This window comes from Protobothrops mucrosquamatus, unplaced genomic scaffold, assembly GCF_001527695.2.
Source record: "Protobothrops mucrosquamatus isolate PMUCROS unplaced genomic scaffold, P.Mucros_1.0 scaffold638, whole genome shotgun sequence".
Taxonomy (NCBI): domain Eukaryota; kingdom Metazoa; phylum Chordata; class Lepidosauria; order Squamata; family Viperidae; genus Protobothrops; species Protobothrops mucrosquamatus.
The window spans coordinates 962,567-979,743 of record NW_015386930.1 but is presented as its reverse complement, the minus strand read 5'-3'; the positions used below and the strand labels follow the sequence as shown (position 1 = coordinate 979,743).

The 17,177-nt window shown below is 34.7% G+C and overlaps 1 protein-coding gene across 1 annotated transcript in view; it reads left to right on the top strand.

Annotated features, from left to right (window-relative positions):
- The window catches only part of NFASC (neurofascin), a 93,186-nt gene that overhangs the window by 30,788 nt on the left and 45,221 nt on the right, over positions 1-17,177 (top strand). Inside the window, exons 11-22 of the mRNA XM_029284475.1 lie at positions 1,288-1,399; positions 1,892-2,058; positions 2,966-3,113; positions 3,824-3,948; positions 4,762-4,797; positions 6,293-6,394; positions 6,505-6,702; positions 7,353-7,423; positions 8,707-8,935; positions 11,947-12,062; positions 14,020-14,224; positions 16,476-16,598. Coding sequence (XP_029140308.1) covers positions 1,288-1,399; positions 1,892-2,058; positions 2,966-3,113; positions 3,824-3,948; positions 4,762-4,797; positions 6,293-6,394; positions 6,505-6,702; positions 7,353-7,423; positions 8,707-8,935; positions 11,947-12,062; positions 14,020-14,224; positions 16,476-16,598 — 1,632 coding nt within the window. The remainder of the gene's footprint in view (positions 1-1,287; positions 1,400-1,891; positions 2,059-2,965; positions 3,114-3,823; positions 3,949-4,761; positions 4,798-6,292; positions 6,395-6,504; positions 6,703-7,352; positions 7,424-8,706; positions 8,936-11,946; positions 12,063-14,019; positions 14,225-16,475; positions 16,599-17,177) is intronic.

Sequence of the window (17,177 nt, the reverse complement as noted above, 5' to 3'; positions counted from 1 at the left end):
AGAATTCAATGTCTGTATCAAAATGTCTCTGTACATAATTCAGGTCAAAGTGATCCATCTTTGTGCATTTTGATTTATGGCATTTCATAGCCTAATATACATGTACATATTACTTTATAGTAACAAATAAGACAACCTGAGACCCTTTGGGTCATCATTTCATTGATATTTCCTTCAGGGGAAATATATACAGAGATGTATCTGTCTTGAGAATAGTCCATGTGGAACTGTGTACCATAGGCAGACATTAAAACACGAAATGTTTTGTGATATTTTATATTATGTCATCAACTGTTTTATAATAATTTTATGTCATAATTTTTTTTATATACAATTTTTCAAATTTCAACCCCAGGAGTCTGGATCCTGGAATTTTGACCTAGATTCCTGAAGTTGAAATTTGGAAAATGTAATAAAAAAAAAATTATGATATAAAAATTATGTCATAAAAATTGTCTGTGTTTGTGTATATGGGTATGTATATGTATTGTGTGTCTCTCTGTGTGTGTGTGCTTATTTATACATAACACACATATATATGCAGGTATTATATCAGATTGTAAAATGCCATAGATTATAATGCACAAAGACATGATTATTTTATCTAAATTATGAATGGAGATATCATAAAGAGCCAAAATTGCAGAATAGTAGTAATAAACTAAATCTTTCCAATCCAGTCCCATCTGAGATAGTCATAGGATTTTTTTTCTTTACTATGTCCTTGAAATTTTTTTTTAGGAAAATTTGATATATAGCAAATATATCAAAGACCCTTTTATAGTGTACCTAGCATATGATCCCACACTTAATTAGATAGCAGTAGAGATTCCAACTAGAGCCAGAGGTTTTATTTAATTTTAAAATAGATTCTTCCTTTTATAATTGCCTTTGGTAGACAACAGATTACCAACTAGCCTTGGTTTGGATTAATGAGTCATCTTCCTAGGGTTTTTTTTTCTCTTTACCTAGGAAATTATTATTTTTGGTATACAAATATATCAAATAAGAATAACCATGTAGTTTTCCCAACTATAGTGGAAAAACACTACAGTTCTATAAATCACAATCAACAAAGTATAATTTTTAAAAATAAAATGTTTATAAATATTATTTATGAAATATTTCATTTTAGTTTTTGCCTTTAAAGTATCTGAAAAGTTCAGGCAAAATCTAACCAATCAAAAACCTAAATCTCAAAATTCAAACATTGGTATAGAATGTTTGCAGTAAAGCAAAATAACAGTGCTGACTGGTTTACACACCATGCATTTTTGTCTTTTTAAGATGTTGTTCCTCGGATCCTTGCCCCTCGTAACCAGCTGATCAAAGTGATTCAGAACAACCGGACTCTTCTTGACTGTCCGTTCTTTGGATCCCCAATCCCCACATTACGATGGTGAGAATTTTATTATTACCACAGCATCTTTTTAATATATATCTGTTTTTTACATTATTTATATTACTGTTAATAAATAACACAATTTTTTAAAAAAAAATTAGCAGATTTCCAAGTTATTAATATGCATTGGAAGGAGAAGGTAGCCATTATTAAAACTAGATATACTTTATCAAGATTTATATATCCTTCAAATAAATCAATAGACCAGCTGGAGAAGCTGAGGGAGAATTTCCTTTAGTTCATGAGTGTCCAAAGTTTTGGCTTGTCTGGGCCACTTCAAATGAAGAAGAATTGCCTTGGGCCACATATAAAATATATAATATCATTAATGTATATAAATCACATAATAATGTTAAAAGTTTATGATCTTGTGAGGCCACATTACTAACTATCTAGGGCCTCATGCAGACTGTGGGCCATGGGTTGGACCCACCTGCTTTAGTGGTCTGCATACTGAATATTTAAAATGATTTATTCTTGTTTCATGAGGTTTAAGAATGGCCAGGGAAGTACACTGCATGGTGGCAACTATAAAGCACATGAGAATGGAACTTTGGAAATCGTCAGGGCTCGGAAAGAAGACCAGGGAACTTACACCTGTGTGGCTACCAATCTTTTGGGCAAAGCACAGAACCAGGTTCGTTTGGAAATAAAAGGTAAGGTGGCTTCTGCTTCAGCAAACCACAGGTATTTTCCAAATAGTGGGGAGAGATGATTTTTCCATCCATAGCATATATCCCATGTATAAAGAAAGTGTGATGTTTAGTGAAGCTTAAGTTTGAAATTGGAAAGAACAGGAATAATGCACATTAAATTACAGCTAAATGGATCACTCCAATTGTAAGTTCTATAAACCTTTGCTACTTGTTGAACACTGGACCAAAGATCCTCAAACTTGCATTATCCAGTTCATGGATACTCATGAGAGAATAAAAGGAATGCAGAAAAGGAAGGAGGAGAAGGAGAAATATATATATAAATGAGGGAGTGGTTCAAAAACTGAATAAAGAGAAACAAACCAAAAGAAGAAACTAAATGAGTGCATTGTTTGCACTGCACTTTCCTTAGATTTTTTTTTCTAAGCAGATGCTGTGAATTGCAGAGAAGGATTATGCAAAGAAATTCTTGCCGGTTTATCTGAAAGATTGGTTACCTATTGGTTGTGTCCTTGTCATACTAATTTGGGGTAAAACCTATTGCCATCTGTGGAGTTGAATCTCTTCAGCTGAAATACACCTCCAAGGTACTAGGGTGTGCATTAAAATGTGTCTGGTGAATACAAGAAGGATTGCAGGGTCTAACAGCGGATTTATAAATATCAGAGAAAATAAATGATAGAAATGGAGATGTTTCAAGATTTATCGTCATTTATTCCTTGATGAATAAAGCAACAGTAGACAATCTGTCAATGTTATATTCTTTTATTAGATTCTATTTCCTAGTGCCTAAACTAGCCTCCCCTAACTCCATTTCCTTCAAACATCTTGAAGAGATTAGTTTGAGGAGTTGGAATAAATTAAATAATTCACTAATAATCCTAGGCTACTACTTAACTCTTTGCAGATCCCACTAGGATCACAGAGGGACCCAAAGATGCTATACCAAAGAAAGGTTCCACGATTCACTTAATGTGCCTGACAAGACATGACCCCACATTACGGCTTACAGTTAACTGGCTTAAAGATGATATTCCCCTCTACTTTGGAAACAGGTCAGTTTCACCTTTCTTTTATATTTCTCAAAATTTTAGCCTATTGAGCTTCTCTAGGATACAAGTAATTATTATAGAATTTTCCCATTTTGATTGTGAGAATTACATCTATTGCTATTTTAAAGAGGAGTAAATTGATGATGGAAAAATTGTAATAGCAAAAGCCAGGTTTTGTATACAGAAATAGGAGCAATAAATAGCTGAAAAAATGTTGGATATCTGTGGTTAAAAATTATGTTCTAAAATTAATGATGTTTTTTTCACCAGAAGTTACTGATTCTTTTACTTGCTCATTTAAAAACACCACTTACTTCTGAAAAAACATATTTATGTCTATATGTAATTCTTTTTAAATACTACATTTTTGATGCCTTCAATTTTATCTTTGTCATTTAAAATAGAGAATGTATATCTTTCTCTCCAAAACAGTAGAATATGTTTTCTAGACTGAGCTTGTTGGTTTGTATCTACTTGGTAAAAATTAAGTAACACTTTCCTTTTTAAATTCTCAGAAGTTCAGTCTCTAATGAAAGTTAATGAGCTTTTATTTATCAGGCTGAAACTGTTTTCAGGTCATAAAAAAATCTCAGAAAACATATCAACATAATTAATTAATTAATCAATCAATAGCTGTCATTGATCCATTCATGCTTATCTAAGAGAGGTGTGTTCCCATAGTGTTTTTACTTGTAATGCTTCTACACTGAAAGGATGAAGAAAGAAGAAGATGGTTTGACTATACATGGAGTATCAGAAAAAGATCAAGGATATTATACCTGTGTGGCTAGCACCGAACTAGACAAGGATGTTGCCAGAGCCCATCTCACTGTACTTGGTAAATCTTCCTTTCAAATGTCTTGAATTTGAGGTGCATTTTAAGTATTGTAGACCACTTATTTAGGCAAAAGTTATATAGAAGATGGAATATACAGCAAAAAAGAAACAATCTTAATTCTTTAAAAATAGAATATTCTATTAACCACGTTCAACTGGCTGACTTATTTTCATTATTTACCGATTTAAAATAATCCTGCTTGAACACAATAATTATGAGTCCTAACCGTGAAAAATGAAGATGTGTCTCTCAAAACTAATCAAACACAGTAATTCCTTTATATTTCAGTCTTCTCTGTAAGCTAGTGAAAGATGCAAAAAATAATTTAAATATGTTTAGGAGTCTCTTCAAAGTACTGGTTTGATTTAAAACTTAATTTAAAATATGGGTTAGTCATCCTTTTGTCTTTGTACCAGGTTTTTTGTTTGTACAACCCTTTGTCTTTGTACAAGAGTTTGGATACGTGCATGTACATTTATTTGACATGTACCCTTTTACCTAAACTGACTGATAACAAAAGAACACATATATTTCATTTCTTTCCTTTCCTCATCTTTATCCCTTTCAGCAATTCTGAGTTCTCACTCTCATTATCAGAAGGATATAAGCTATGTTGTTCCCACCAGCCAGATGATCAAACAATCTGTTACTGGTTAGAGGCCAGGTTGCTTGGTTTTGTGCCACAGGAAACCCGCAATCTGTTTTCTGTCAACCAAAAGAACCCATGGTTTAAAAGCTATACTATAATTCTTCAATTACTTATGTTTAACTATTGACCCTAACTCTCTAAACAGCTAATATCTTACTTTGCAGCTCCTTCTTCTGTTAACCGTATGACCCCACCCGCAGGTAATCAGTACTAATCCATAAATCTCTTTGATTTTTTTTGTTGCTGCTTATTCATTGCAATAACTTTAATTAAAGTTCTACTGAAAGTATAACTAGGGTTGGGCTACTCATCCCTCAGCAGTAGTCATACCTGCCATAAGTGGGAAGAGGTCTTGAATTCTGTTGTACAGTTTGCTGTATAGAGTGTAAAAGTAAATGAACCTACTACTAGGAGTCATTAAACTACGACTTAGTTTAGGTTACTAGGATGAATGTACAATTCTGATATTGACAATGATTTTTCTCTCTTCCCTGTATGAATGTTTGCATTTACTTTAAGTTTTCTTGTTTGTAGCATGGAGATGACAAATTTTTATCATCCTTTTCAATCCATATATTTTGCTGGATCTCCAAAACTATCTTTCCGAAACCTGGAACTGTAATGCCAATTGCAAGTGTGTGTGGGTGGGGGGAATGATTCTCTTAATTGTTGCAGCATGAAGAAGTTGCCTGATTCCCATGCTAGAGCTAGATTCAGAAAGGGCTATTAGTGGTATTTTTAGAATGTGCAAAACATTTTCAAATTCAGACTATTTTGCAGTTGGAAGGAGCCATATTTTGAAAGCGTTTCAAATTTTGAGCCACTCTGACTCAGATTCAAAACACCAAGTGTTTCAAATTCAAAAACAATTCCAAAATGTTTAAAACATCCAGTTTGGGATGGGAAAGTGGGAAGTTTTAAATTTGAAACAGTTTTAATTTAAAATGTTTTCTACATCCCTATACAGTTGATAAAGAAAAATGCAACAGATCCATAAGGGCAGACCACAAATGATGCTGCAATAGTAACATCCATTTGATTTTATATTAAGAGGCATCTCTTATTTGTTCAGACTTCTGAGAAATAAAAACATATTTTTGTTTTATAATCTTATTAGGCAAATTTGTGCCATGTATTTTAGTATGTTCTTATTTAATTACATTTATGGCAATTTCAAGTTCTGTTTTTTACATTTTTCTTCTTACTTCCATGTATCAGAGTAACAATCCCTAAATATTCTTACCAGTTATTTCTCTAAAATCTAAAACTGTCTCTAAATGATTGGTTCTAAAACCTTTATTCTGATGGTGGAGAGCCTTCAGCTTCATTTATCCATGCCACAGAATTATATAAAATTTGAAACAAAGAATGGATTTCAAGGTTGCCAGGTGGATGCCATTTTGCACTACTCCCCTATAAAATTCTCTCTGAAAAAAAAAAGTAGCATATCATGGAGAATTATCTACTCAGACTACTTTTTGTGTGAGAGTGAATTCTATACTGTAATTAGTATCAGTCTGAAGTAGAGCCATTTGTTTTGATATCCAGTTCCCATCTTTTTCTGTGACAAGTTTAGACTTGACCCTATTATCATGTACAACATAGAAACATGAACCTTAATGGAAAGCCTAAAAGGACTGGGACCTTCACTACTTATTAGAGAAACTTATATTTTGCATATTGTTTTGCTGGTAGCACGTCCAGAACGTCCCCGTGACCTTGAACTAACAGACCTTGCTGAAAAGAGTGTGCGGTTAACTTGGATTCCTGGTGATGACAATAACAGTCCAATCACAGGTGAGTGAAATGATACCATTCATGCTTTGTTCATTATTTGTATTTCAAGATAAGCCTACTTACCAGTAATTTCATAGCAAATTAGGGGGTCCCACATTTCTATCTTCTAGATTATATTGTGGAATTTGAGGAGGATAAATTTCAACCTGGAACTTGGCATAACCATTCCCGTTACCCAGGAAATGTGAACTCCGCCATCTTGCGCCTTGCACCCTATGTCAACTATCAGTTCCGAGTAATAGCTGTGAATGATGTAGGAAGCAGTTATCCCAGTCTGCCTTCTGAACGATACCATACAAATGGGGCACGTAAGTACTAACTGGCTGAATTCATGTATACCCTTAGAGTGAAAAGAAAGCTTGAAAAAAGTCTGAAATGACTATGCAGACACAAACATGGCAGATGTAGCAAGTGGCAAATACTCCTGAGAAAGAGGCTTATTTGCAAATACATTATACTATTCCATTGTTAGATGTACATGGAAAACATTTTTGCTAATGTATGGAATTTCTCTGAGAGATTCAGTAGTCTACCAAGTATCTTCATGCTGGTCATTTTTCTGATTGTAATATCATCAATTAAGTATACACTTGGAATTTGAGGTTTAGGATTGAAACAATAAAATATTGCAAATCTCGTGTCCAATAATACAAATACATTTTCCTTGTCAAATTGACCCTGTTTCATACTGTACTCCATTTTCAAATTATTAAACACCTGGAGACAATGGCTATCAGGACCATAGAAGCTGAAATGGTTGTCTAACTTATTCTTTTATTGAAATCAACTTATACTGTCTAATTGACTGGCTTCTGGATTTTATGTGTAATTAAAAATATGTGGGTTGCGTAAATGCATCAGCACTGTATTCCAGATTTTCTATCTATAAACAATAGGGTATTGCTTAAAAAGATAGAGACAAATATTATTGTTTGCTCAGTATTTACCTTTATTTCAGGCCCAGAATTTAACCCTTCAGGAGTTAAAGGAGCAGGAACAGCAAAAAATAATATGGTTATATCATGGATGGTGAGTTATCCTAAGAGATGTTACTTGTTTATAACGTGCATTTGTACCATACGTTATCTTCGTTCCAAGGCTTTTCTACAAAGTGTGGTATTAAAACATATAACCAAGAATGGTGGCACAAAGGAGAATCAAAATATATTGTTCTAGGCCAGTGATGGTGAACCTTTTAGAGACCGAGTGCCCAAACTGCAACCCAAAACCCACTTATTTATCGCCGGGTGCCAGGTGGGCATGGCCTACTGGATGGGTGTGGCTGTGGTGGTCATGGCAGATTGGGTTGGTGGGCATGATCACCTCAATGTTGCTCATGGGGAGGGACCAGGCAGGATTGGGGGAAGATCCAGGGGGTCTCTGGCAGGTGGGATGGTGGGCAGGAGGCTTGTCCTGGGGAGGGGAGGCGAGGCAAGGCAAGGCAGGGTGGGGGGTGTCATTGTCATAGGGCAAAGCGAAGCAGGGGCCAGGGCGGATGCTGCCTGACACCATCGGCCCCTGCCCACAGAGGCCAGCGAGCGCATGGGTGCTGGGATGCATCCAGCCATGTGGGACCTCGGCAAGTTAGCGGGCGGCTGGTTGAAGAGGGACAGTTGCCATCTCCGGAGCATGGTGCGCGTGCCCACAGAGGAGGCTCTGAGTGCCGCCTCTGGCACGCGTGCCATAGGTTCGCCACCACTGTTCTAGGCTTTATATGCTTTACAATGTAGACCAGAGATCTTCAAACTTGGCCCTTTTATGTCTTGTGGACTTCAGAATCCCTCAGCCAGCATGTTGTTATTTATTGTCTTTCCATAATGACTCCAAATACTGTACAATTGATTTATAATCTTAAGAATAATAGTGTGGTATTGAATATTAAAGCACTATAAAAGATTCATATCATTACTAAAACATAAAAGGAAAAATAAAAGGCAAGCTTTAATTTGTATCTAAAATAAACCATTTTTCTTTGTATATGCTCTTCTTAATGCAATTTTAATACTTTATTTTATATGTAACTTTCTAACTTTTTATATATGAAGCCTTTTAACTCAATATTTGAGCCAAGATATATTTTGAGACAAACATTTGCAGATTATGTAAATTGCGTTCCTGCCTGTGGTCCAGTGAATTCCAATTTGGCAAATCAGCCAAATTTTGCCTAACTACGGTAATTTCTTTTGCATTCCAAGTTAACCTGTTTTTAGATCTGTTGTGATGCTGAATCTCCAACAATCATATATAAGATCTTGAAAGAGTTAGCCCCTGATATTCTAAGTCATAATTGTCTTCTTTCTTTCATTCTCTAGCCATTAAATGCAACTCAAGTGTATGGCCCCAATCTTAGATACATTGTGAAATGGAGAAGAAGAGACACACGGGAGAGTTGGAACAACCGAACTGTAAAGGGTGATGTCAGTCAGTATACCGTCGCACCAACACCCATCTATACACCATACGAGATCAAAGTACAAGCTTTAAATGATTATGGGATTGCCATGGAACCAGACATCGTAATTGGCTACTCAGGGGAAGATTGTGAGTATTCCCATAGTCTGAGAAAATTGGAAATAGAGAAGGCAGATTGCATTAACTTCTTACTTGTTGGTGATAAACACCATCCTTTTAATACTAGATCTCTCATGATTAGCATTTTTCCAGAAGGGGCATTCAAGTGCAGCAACAGGTATTATTTTGCTCAGAATGAAATGAAAATGTTCAAAGTATCTTGTATGCTTTGTCTTTTCACAAACCACTGGCATCAATACCCATACATTCACTGTTTTTGGAAATTCTTTTTTTCTGACACATCTTAACTTTTACAAACATTAAGAACTTTTCTTTTCATTTAAATATATTCAGTGCAGTTGGCTGAAATATGCCTATAATAAATAATTCAGGAGATAAGCTACCCAACATTGTGCGGTTAAATAGTATTTAGGTTATGGAAATGAAACTAAAACTCAAATATTAATTGAAATACTTTGGGGTTTGTATCCAATTCTGGCATCTGCCAATAAAAGAAGTACTTCATTTTCTGTTTTCCAAAACTGTTCTGGCAATTTGGGGAATCCTTCAGAGTAATTCTGGAGATCACAGGGGTTTCAGTCAAAGAAGGAAAAGAGAAAAATCTCAATATGCAAGCGGAAGTCTATTTGCATAACATGGTATATAACATGTAATTTGGACAACTAAGGTAAGTTGTTAGGAAAATAATAGTAAAGTAGGTACAAATAAGACAGGTAAAAATAAATAAACTTATTTAGTAAATAGAAGAGATAGGATGCTGTAGTATCCAAAGCATTGGATTCATATAATAAAGATTTGGGCTTAGTACCAATTCAACTCTGTATGTTATCTTGGATAATTTATTTTTTCACCTAAATGACTCGGAGGAATGTATTATCTTTAATAGGTCCTAAACAGTAGCTCTATAATCTAATATTTAAAAATGGTTGTAATCTTTCTGGAATGCAAATGCAAGTGTCAGATTACAGACATTATGGATAATGGGTTGGGCAAGTGGGCGTGATACCTGTTTTTAATTTCTTTTAACTCTCTTCCTTCTAAAAATGATCAGAATAGTTAACTAAATAATATTTGGGCAGCTGCATTCCAAGTTAGCTCTACTTAGAGTATGATCCAGTAATCCAGTTATAAAATTATTAAGGAATTACTCTTGAGGCTACAATATCTCTGTTCAGATAGAGATGTAATTCCACACCAACTGAAGCTAGGAGAAAGCCCTCTTAGCCAATAAGGCTGACAGACTTTATTCACTATACAGCATTTTTGGAGGGAGCATGGTTCATCAAGGTCAAGTTCCTTCTTATTTCTAGGCCTAAAAACATATTTCCATAATCTCTCTTTTTAAAATATAGATATAAGCCTCAGCTTCTTGACACTATGTAGATCTAGATAGTCGGAGGTTCTCCACCATCAGCATTTGCCTAAGGAAAGCCTGCTTGAAACTGAAAGTTCATTGTCCAAAACCTTATACTCTATTTCATAACTAGATGTAGATTAAAAGAGGACTAGTTCTGGAATTAAATCAATTGGTCATTGAGCACCTACTGCAATAAGATTCTTATATACTTTGACATACTAAGATACTTGCTGAGCTTATGGTAGATCAACCCGTCTGAGTTTATGAGATCAGTTTTAGTTACTGTAGCCTGTGAATAAGAAGCTTGTGGGGGGTCAACTGTCTTGACTCTAGCCCATCATGACTATTGCAAGAGTCTCTCATTGGGTCCAGAGAGTGCTCATGGCGCTTTCTAATACACATTTGGAAAGAAAAAAATACAAGGAAGAAGAGGAAGTTGGTGGAATAATTGTAGCTGTAAAGCTCTGCTTTCCTGTTTCACACAACAGATTATGACCGCCCATTATCAAATGTGGGACAATACGAATAAGCACTGCTGTTTCAGGACCATAGACAGCACAGTCATAAAAGCAAAGTTTCTTTTAAGGCTTTATCAGTTTGCATGATTACAATGAAGTTTCTTTTGCCTTAATAGATCTTCCTTCCTTCCTTCCTTCCTTCCTTCCTTCCTTCCTTCCTTCCTTCCTTCCCATAATCAGTTTCAAATATATAAGTTGTATCTTTACAATTAATAAAATGATTTATGATTATGATATAAAATTCAGGTACTGTATATGAACAAATCAATACAATGTTTATGAAAAATATGGGATTATGAATTAGTATGTTGGTAAAAAATACCAGATTGCCTTCAGAAAAACAAGGAAAGAAAATGGCTGGTGGGAAAACTATTATTAAAGCTTCTTTCCTTTGGATGCAAGACATCACACAGCTTTCGTTAAGAGCATTCAGCAACTGATCAGTTCAGTAAAATAAATAGCAATGTTATTTCTTGTTTTAACTACTAAGTAACATGTGTAGAGCATTACATAGGAAATAATATAATATGGTGTTCAGGTTGCTCTTGTATGCTTGAGTACATATTGAATATTTCATAGCAGATTGCAAAATGAAGTACTGAAAACTGACAAAATTTTAAATAATGCTATCTTATAATTGGATTTCTATGCATGTGCATTTAGGCTATCATATTGAAAATGGGGGGAAGGGGTGTCAGAACCAGGTTCTTTTTAAAAGTTCCCATTCCCGTGACTTTCCTTCCCTTACTCAGTGATGATGTTCTGTTCATCTTTATAAGAATTTTGGATGGTGAAGTGTGTGATGCCGTAGAAGGGGTTTTAAAGTTTGGGGTTGGGGTTTCTGCTAATAACATTAATTATGTGAACCTGTTATAAGTACTATAATAATGTGATGTCAATAGTGAATTTTAAAAAATGATGGTAGGATTAGTGCCGCCACCATACCAAAACTGTGTGAATGTGAAATTACTTTCTATGTCCATGAGATGGCAGCATCGTATGTTTGACAAAATATTACAAATACTTAAGACAGTGATAAAAAACAACCTTCTGCAGCTTAAAAAAATAGTTTTCTTTCATATTTAGCTTTCTTTCAGGTATTGTTGAATCGTTAATTTCTGCTTTGCTTTGTTCCTTACACTTAGATCCTAAGGCTGGCCCTACTGATATTAGGCTCAAAGTTGTAAACAGTACAGCAATCAGCCTTCAATGGAGTAAAGTGTACCCAGAAACCATCCAGGGACAGCTCAAGGAATATAGAGTGAGCACAAACAAATCCCAATAATTTTGGTACTATTAATATGGCTAACCCTTGTCACTAATGATAACTGATGAGATTATCTGTTGCACATAGTAAAACGGAGATGACACAAATGATATAAAAACTGCTGAAAGACATGGAGACCATTTGTAAGAAGATAGTATTTACAGCAAAGAAAACATATATCAAATTCAGACCCAAAAGAAATTTTTCTTCTTTTAGTTTCAGAGAAACATCATTACTCAATAATAGTGCATCTTTTAATTACAGCTATCTTCTACCAAGAGTTTTCTAGATAGTCCAGGAATATAATTCAATCAATCAATCCATCAGAATAGAGCTGGAAGGAACCTTGGAGATCTTCTAGTCCAACCCCTTGCTCAAGGAGGAGACCCTGTACCATTTCAGAAAAGTGATTGTCCACTCTCTTCTTTAAAACCTCTCAGAATTCACAATTATTTTGCTTGAGAAGTCTAGATGTTGTAGCTACAAAAGCTGGAGAAGAGTACATATACACTAATTATACCTAAGGCAGATGTGTCAGTTTTTACTGCCAATATGTTACAACAATATTTTTCTTGGGCTCAGTGCTGAATTGGGAAGGGGAGGCAGGTTTCAAGGCTTGACAGTCAAGTTAATTTTCATCTTTTGTCAGGAAGAAAGCTGGCGTGATTTAGCAGTGCTCATTTTAATATTTTGGTGATTTTTTGCAGTTTTACTTCATTCAACATGATATGTTTTAATTCAGCTTTGGACTTGTAGGATTGAGTGTTTTTGTTTGAAAGCTTCATAGTCTCATTTTCCCAAAGTTTAGTATAATTTTTCTTTATTGAATGTTACATTTTTAAAATCTTATTTTCATGCATAATACTACTCTAGTATTGCAAAATGGTTTTTTGCCACCTGAAGGCAAAATTATACATTCAAAAAGTAAAGAATTGATGAAACTTTTTTATGAAACATCATAATTTGGTCCATTTAGCCAAACATACCCATACTCCATCTGTATGATCTATATATCTGTAGTTTTAACCATCTGATAATTGATTGGTTTGGAACAAAAGAGCAATTTAGAGTAGCTGCTGTGCTGTACTCCTCTTCAGTTGACAGTACAGAACTGGTTTCTTTCTTTGTTGTGAAGTTCCTGAATTTGGCTTGTTGTTCTGAATAAGAAAAGTAGCTTTTCAGATGGTTTCCCAACTTTTGTGTCATCCCTCATGTGCATTTGGCATGTTTTATTAATCAACATTTGAACATTCTATTTTGGCCTAATCAAAATTTAATAAATATGCTAACTGAAGAATGATCTCCCAAAACAGTAGCAAATGGGTTTTATCCTGATGATTGTGTATACAACTTTTAAAAAACAGCCTTTGTCAAATTAATAAAAAACAACAGACAAATAATCTGAAAAACAATTTTAAAAGCCTTGTTGGAACTGTGGCAAAGGCATACTCTTTCCCTAACTTTCTCCCACCCTGGTTCCTCAGATGTATTGGGAGTTCAGCTTCCAGAATTCCCAGCCATCAAAGCCAATTGCTTAAAACACCAGGTGAGAGAAATCTATTCTAATACATTTTCCAATCTGAACACTTCCTTTCGCAGGATATTCTTTTTGCATCGTTTTCTTCCCATACCATTTATATCTCAAAATTAATGGACTCTTACTGGCCACAAGTGAACTTGGACAGACAACATTTTGTTGCCTAACTATGAAGTCATCAGTGAGAGGAAGGAAGAATGAACATTGTGAAGGCTGAAATCCTGGTCTAGCTTTAGGGGCAGGGGAAAGAGGTCGTTGTTATCCTAGTAGTGTGACTTTATGTTGTCAGTTTCCTTCTCCCTTGTGGAATGACATTCGTGCTTGAGCTAATTGTGTGAAAGCTGAAAATGCGCAGGTATATTTTCAATAACACCAAACAAGAGAAGCTTTATTTGCCTTACCTGTTTCTTGAAGGCTTATTACTGGAGAGAAAGTAGTTTGCTGAAGAATCTATGGGTCTCTAAGAAAAAGCAGTCTATGGGTTTTATTGGAGACCGGACACGGGGCATAGTGTCCCGGCTGTTTCCTTACAGCAACTACAAATTGGAGATGGTTGTAGTCAACGGGAGAGGAGATGGGCCTCGGAGTGAAATTCTGGAGTTCACAACACCTGAAGGAGGTAGGTTCCTCCCTAATATTTACACAGCTTTGCAGAATCCATCATTTTCATGTGTGAAACATGAAGATAAGTAGGAATTTCTGTTAACTCAATTTGGTGAAATAAGTAATAAATCCTGTAGAGTCTATTGTAGACCTACCATTCAAAAACTATAAAATAGCAGCAAAGAGAAATTAAAAACTCTATATCTTTTTGTTGCCTTTCTAATGGTCATCTAGATTTTTGTACCCAAAATATCATAGCCCTGATCTGTGCATATGCTTCAAAGTCATAAGTATTTGGTGGGCCCTGTGTTAAGTAAGAAAGTGACTAATATTCTGATATAATTGTAGTGACTCCTAAAGTAACTGAACTGCACATAGGGTAAAAATACTTTAGTACTTTTAGTCAAGAATTCCTTCTGGTTATATCTCTTGAAAAGTGAAATTTTAGGATAAAATAGCATCTGTTTTTCCAGTGGAAGAACCACTATTACAGAACAGATTCTGCCTCTCAGGCCCACAAAATGTAAGCTTGGAAAACAAGGCAAAAGAGAAGAAGTTCTACTGTAGAAGGAGTCTGCTTATACGATGCCAGATACGATCATTATTAAATTTATATGCTACCCCTTTTATCAATAATGGGACTTTGGGCAGCACTTCCTCCTCAGAGCTCTTTGAATTTGATTACTAGGCAAGTAATCTAGTAATCTATTACTCTGAAGCCAGGTTTATGCTCAGTTAATAAACAATTTAATGCATCAGATAGAAGACTAAGCTAAAGCTGCTATTGTCTGGTCATATATTCTTATGATATGATCTGACACTCTTCATTAGGGATGAACAGAGATTGTCTATCTGGTTCAGGGGGCTGTTGCAAAATTTCAGAAGTGGCTCAGCCCATGTTGGATTTTTCTCGAACTCAACATGGAGTGAGAATTGGAAAAGGAGACTTCCCCCATAAGGAAAAGCATAAACACCTCAGCTGAAAGGGATAGCATTTGTAGGACAACTACAGATTTCTAATTAAATGTACATTTTTTAATAGAAATTAGTATTTTGGAGCATGTACAGCAAGTTGTTGAATGGTAATGTTTTTTTCCTGAATATGGTAAAGCTTACTCTATGAACAGAGACAGATTTATATGGAATTTACCTATGGATTTTCTCATTAAATAAATCAATGACTAGATTATGAAAGCTCAGAAAAGTCCATCACACAACTAATCAGGACAAGAGAATGATGCTTATATGTAGAGCTAAGTTATAAAACAAACTAGTGGACAATCTATTCCAGAATGTCTCCTGTATCACTTAAAAGATTGACATAGTTACCCTAATAGCAAGGATCGGTCTCACTGAAGGGGAGTCCTGGTAGAGAATCAGGGAGATTACCTTGTGAGAATTAGACAAAAATAATTACATAAGCAAAGAGTCCTAGGAAATAAGATAATAATTGGAAAAGGCTTAGGAAGACTCCTCTCTGATTCCTTGGAGTATAAGAAGGGAATGGTAAAGCACAATTAGCCTATAACATTCTGGTGTTATAATCTATCTCAACTTCTAGTCTTCCTGTGGAATCTGTTTCCTACTTTGGTCTACCCAGAAAGCTAACATCAGTCTTGCCAAGTCTTTTTTCAGATGTGCTCAATGACTGCAGTCTCTTTTTAATATATCCTGTTGCTTCATTTTGGCATCATCAGGAATGGCTTTTCAAAGTGATTAGCTTGAGTTCATCAGACATGTCATGAATAAAAAGTGACCTTTATTGCTCAATGTTGAGTATCATAATTCCTATTCTGATAGGTTTTTTTTTGTTCAGCTTAAGAAGCAGACTTGGCTTCATTGTAGAAAGGATAAATCTTCAGTTTAATAAACAGATGTGATGAAAGCCACTTACCCAACTGATTAACTCTATAGTTGTAAATGGGAGATAAGAAGTTTGGCTTTTGAGCTCAACATAATTTATAGCTGACAATTTCATCCTCATTACTATTTAGGTCACTAGCACACCATACACTCGTATTACATCCACTACATGGTTATACATGAATTCAAAAATAAAACAATAAATGGATATCCTTTGCAGAATATGCAGAGTATATATGTGACTGTATTCATTAAAACCACATGGAAACTGTTATGTGGTTTTAATAAGTTCCATTTATGCCACCTATACCAAATATTTCTATGTACACAGCCTGCATTTTAGATTTTGTTACCTGATATATTTTTTTCCTCCCTTCTCTCTCCAAAACTATATTCCACTAAAGTATCCAGTACCCCAAGGTATTTCCGAATTCGTCAGCCAAACTTGGAAACTGTCACCTTGGAATGGGAACATCCTGAACATCCCAATGGCATTCTTATTGGATACACTCTTAGATATCAAGCCTGTATGTCCCATGCTCATTTTTCTGATTGTTGCTTTGCTTTTATCATTTTATTAATCAGTCTTTCAGGGTTGAATCCTAATGCAACAGTATTCCTTAGGAGTCATTGTGAGGAAACACATTTCTGTTAACTGGTAATTTTCAACTCTGTTAAAAGTTGCTTACATAAATGCTTCAAGAATGTGATTCATTTGTCTTTCAATGAATGTGACTTCCTAAAATTTCCTACTCCTGTTAGGAGATACATGATAAATTTCATATTTGTCCAAATAATTCTTTATAAAAGTACATTAACAAATTCCTTGAAGATTCTTATACATCTAATATAAGCTTCTAGTTGCATAATAGTTACTATTTAGTTTTTCTCACATTTCCCAGTAGTTTTTGGTTTTTTTATTCTTTATTTATTTATTTATTATTATTATTATTATTATTATTATTATTATTATTATTATTATTATTATTATTATTATTATTATTATTATTATTATTATTATTATTATTATTATTTCATTTGTATTATCTTAACAAAAGTCAGGGCCTCTGTTGGATGCTATCTTAGGATAAGAGGTGGTCAAATGT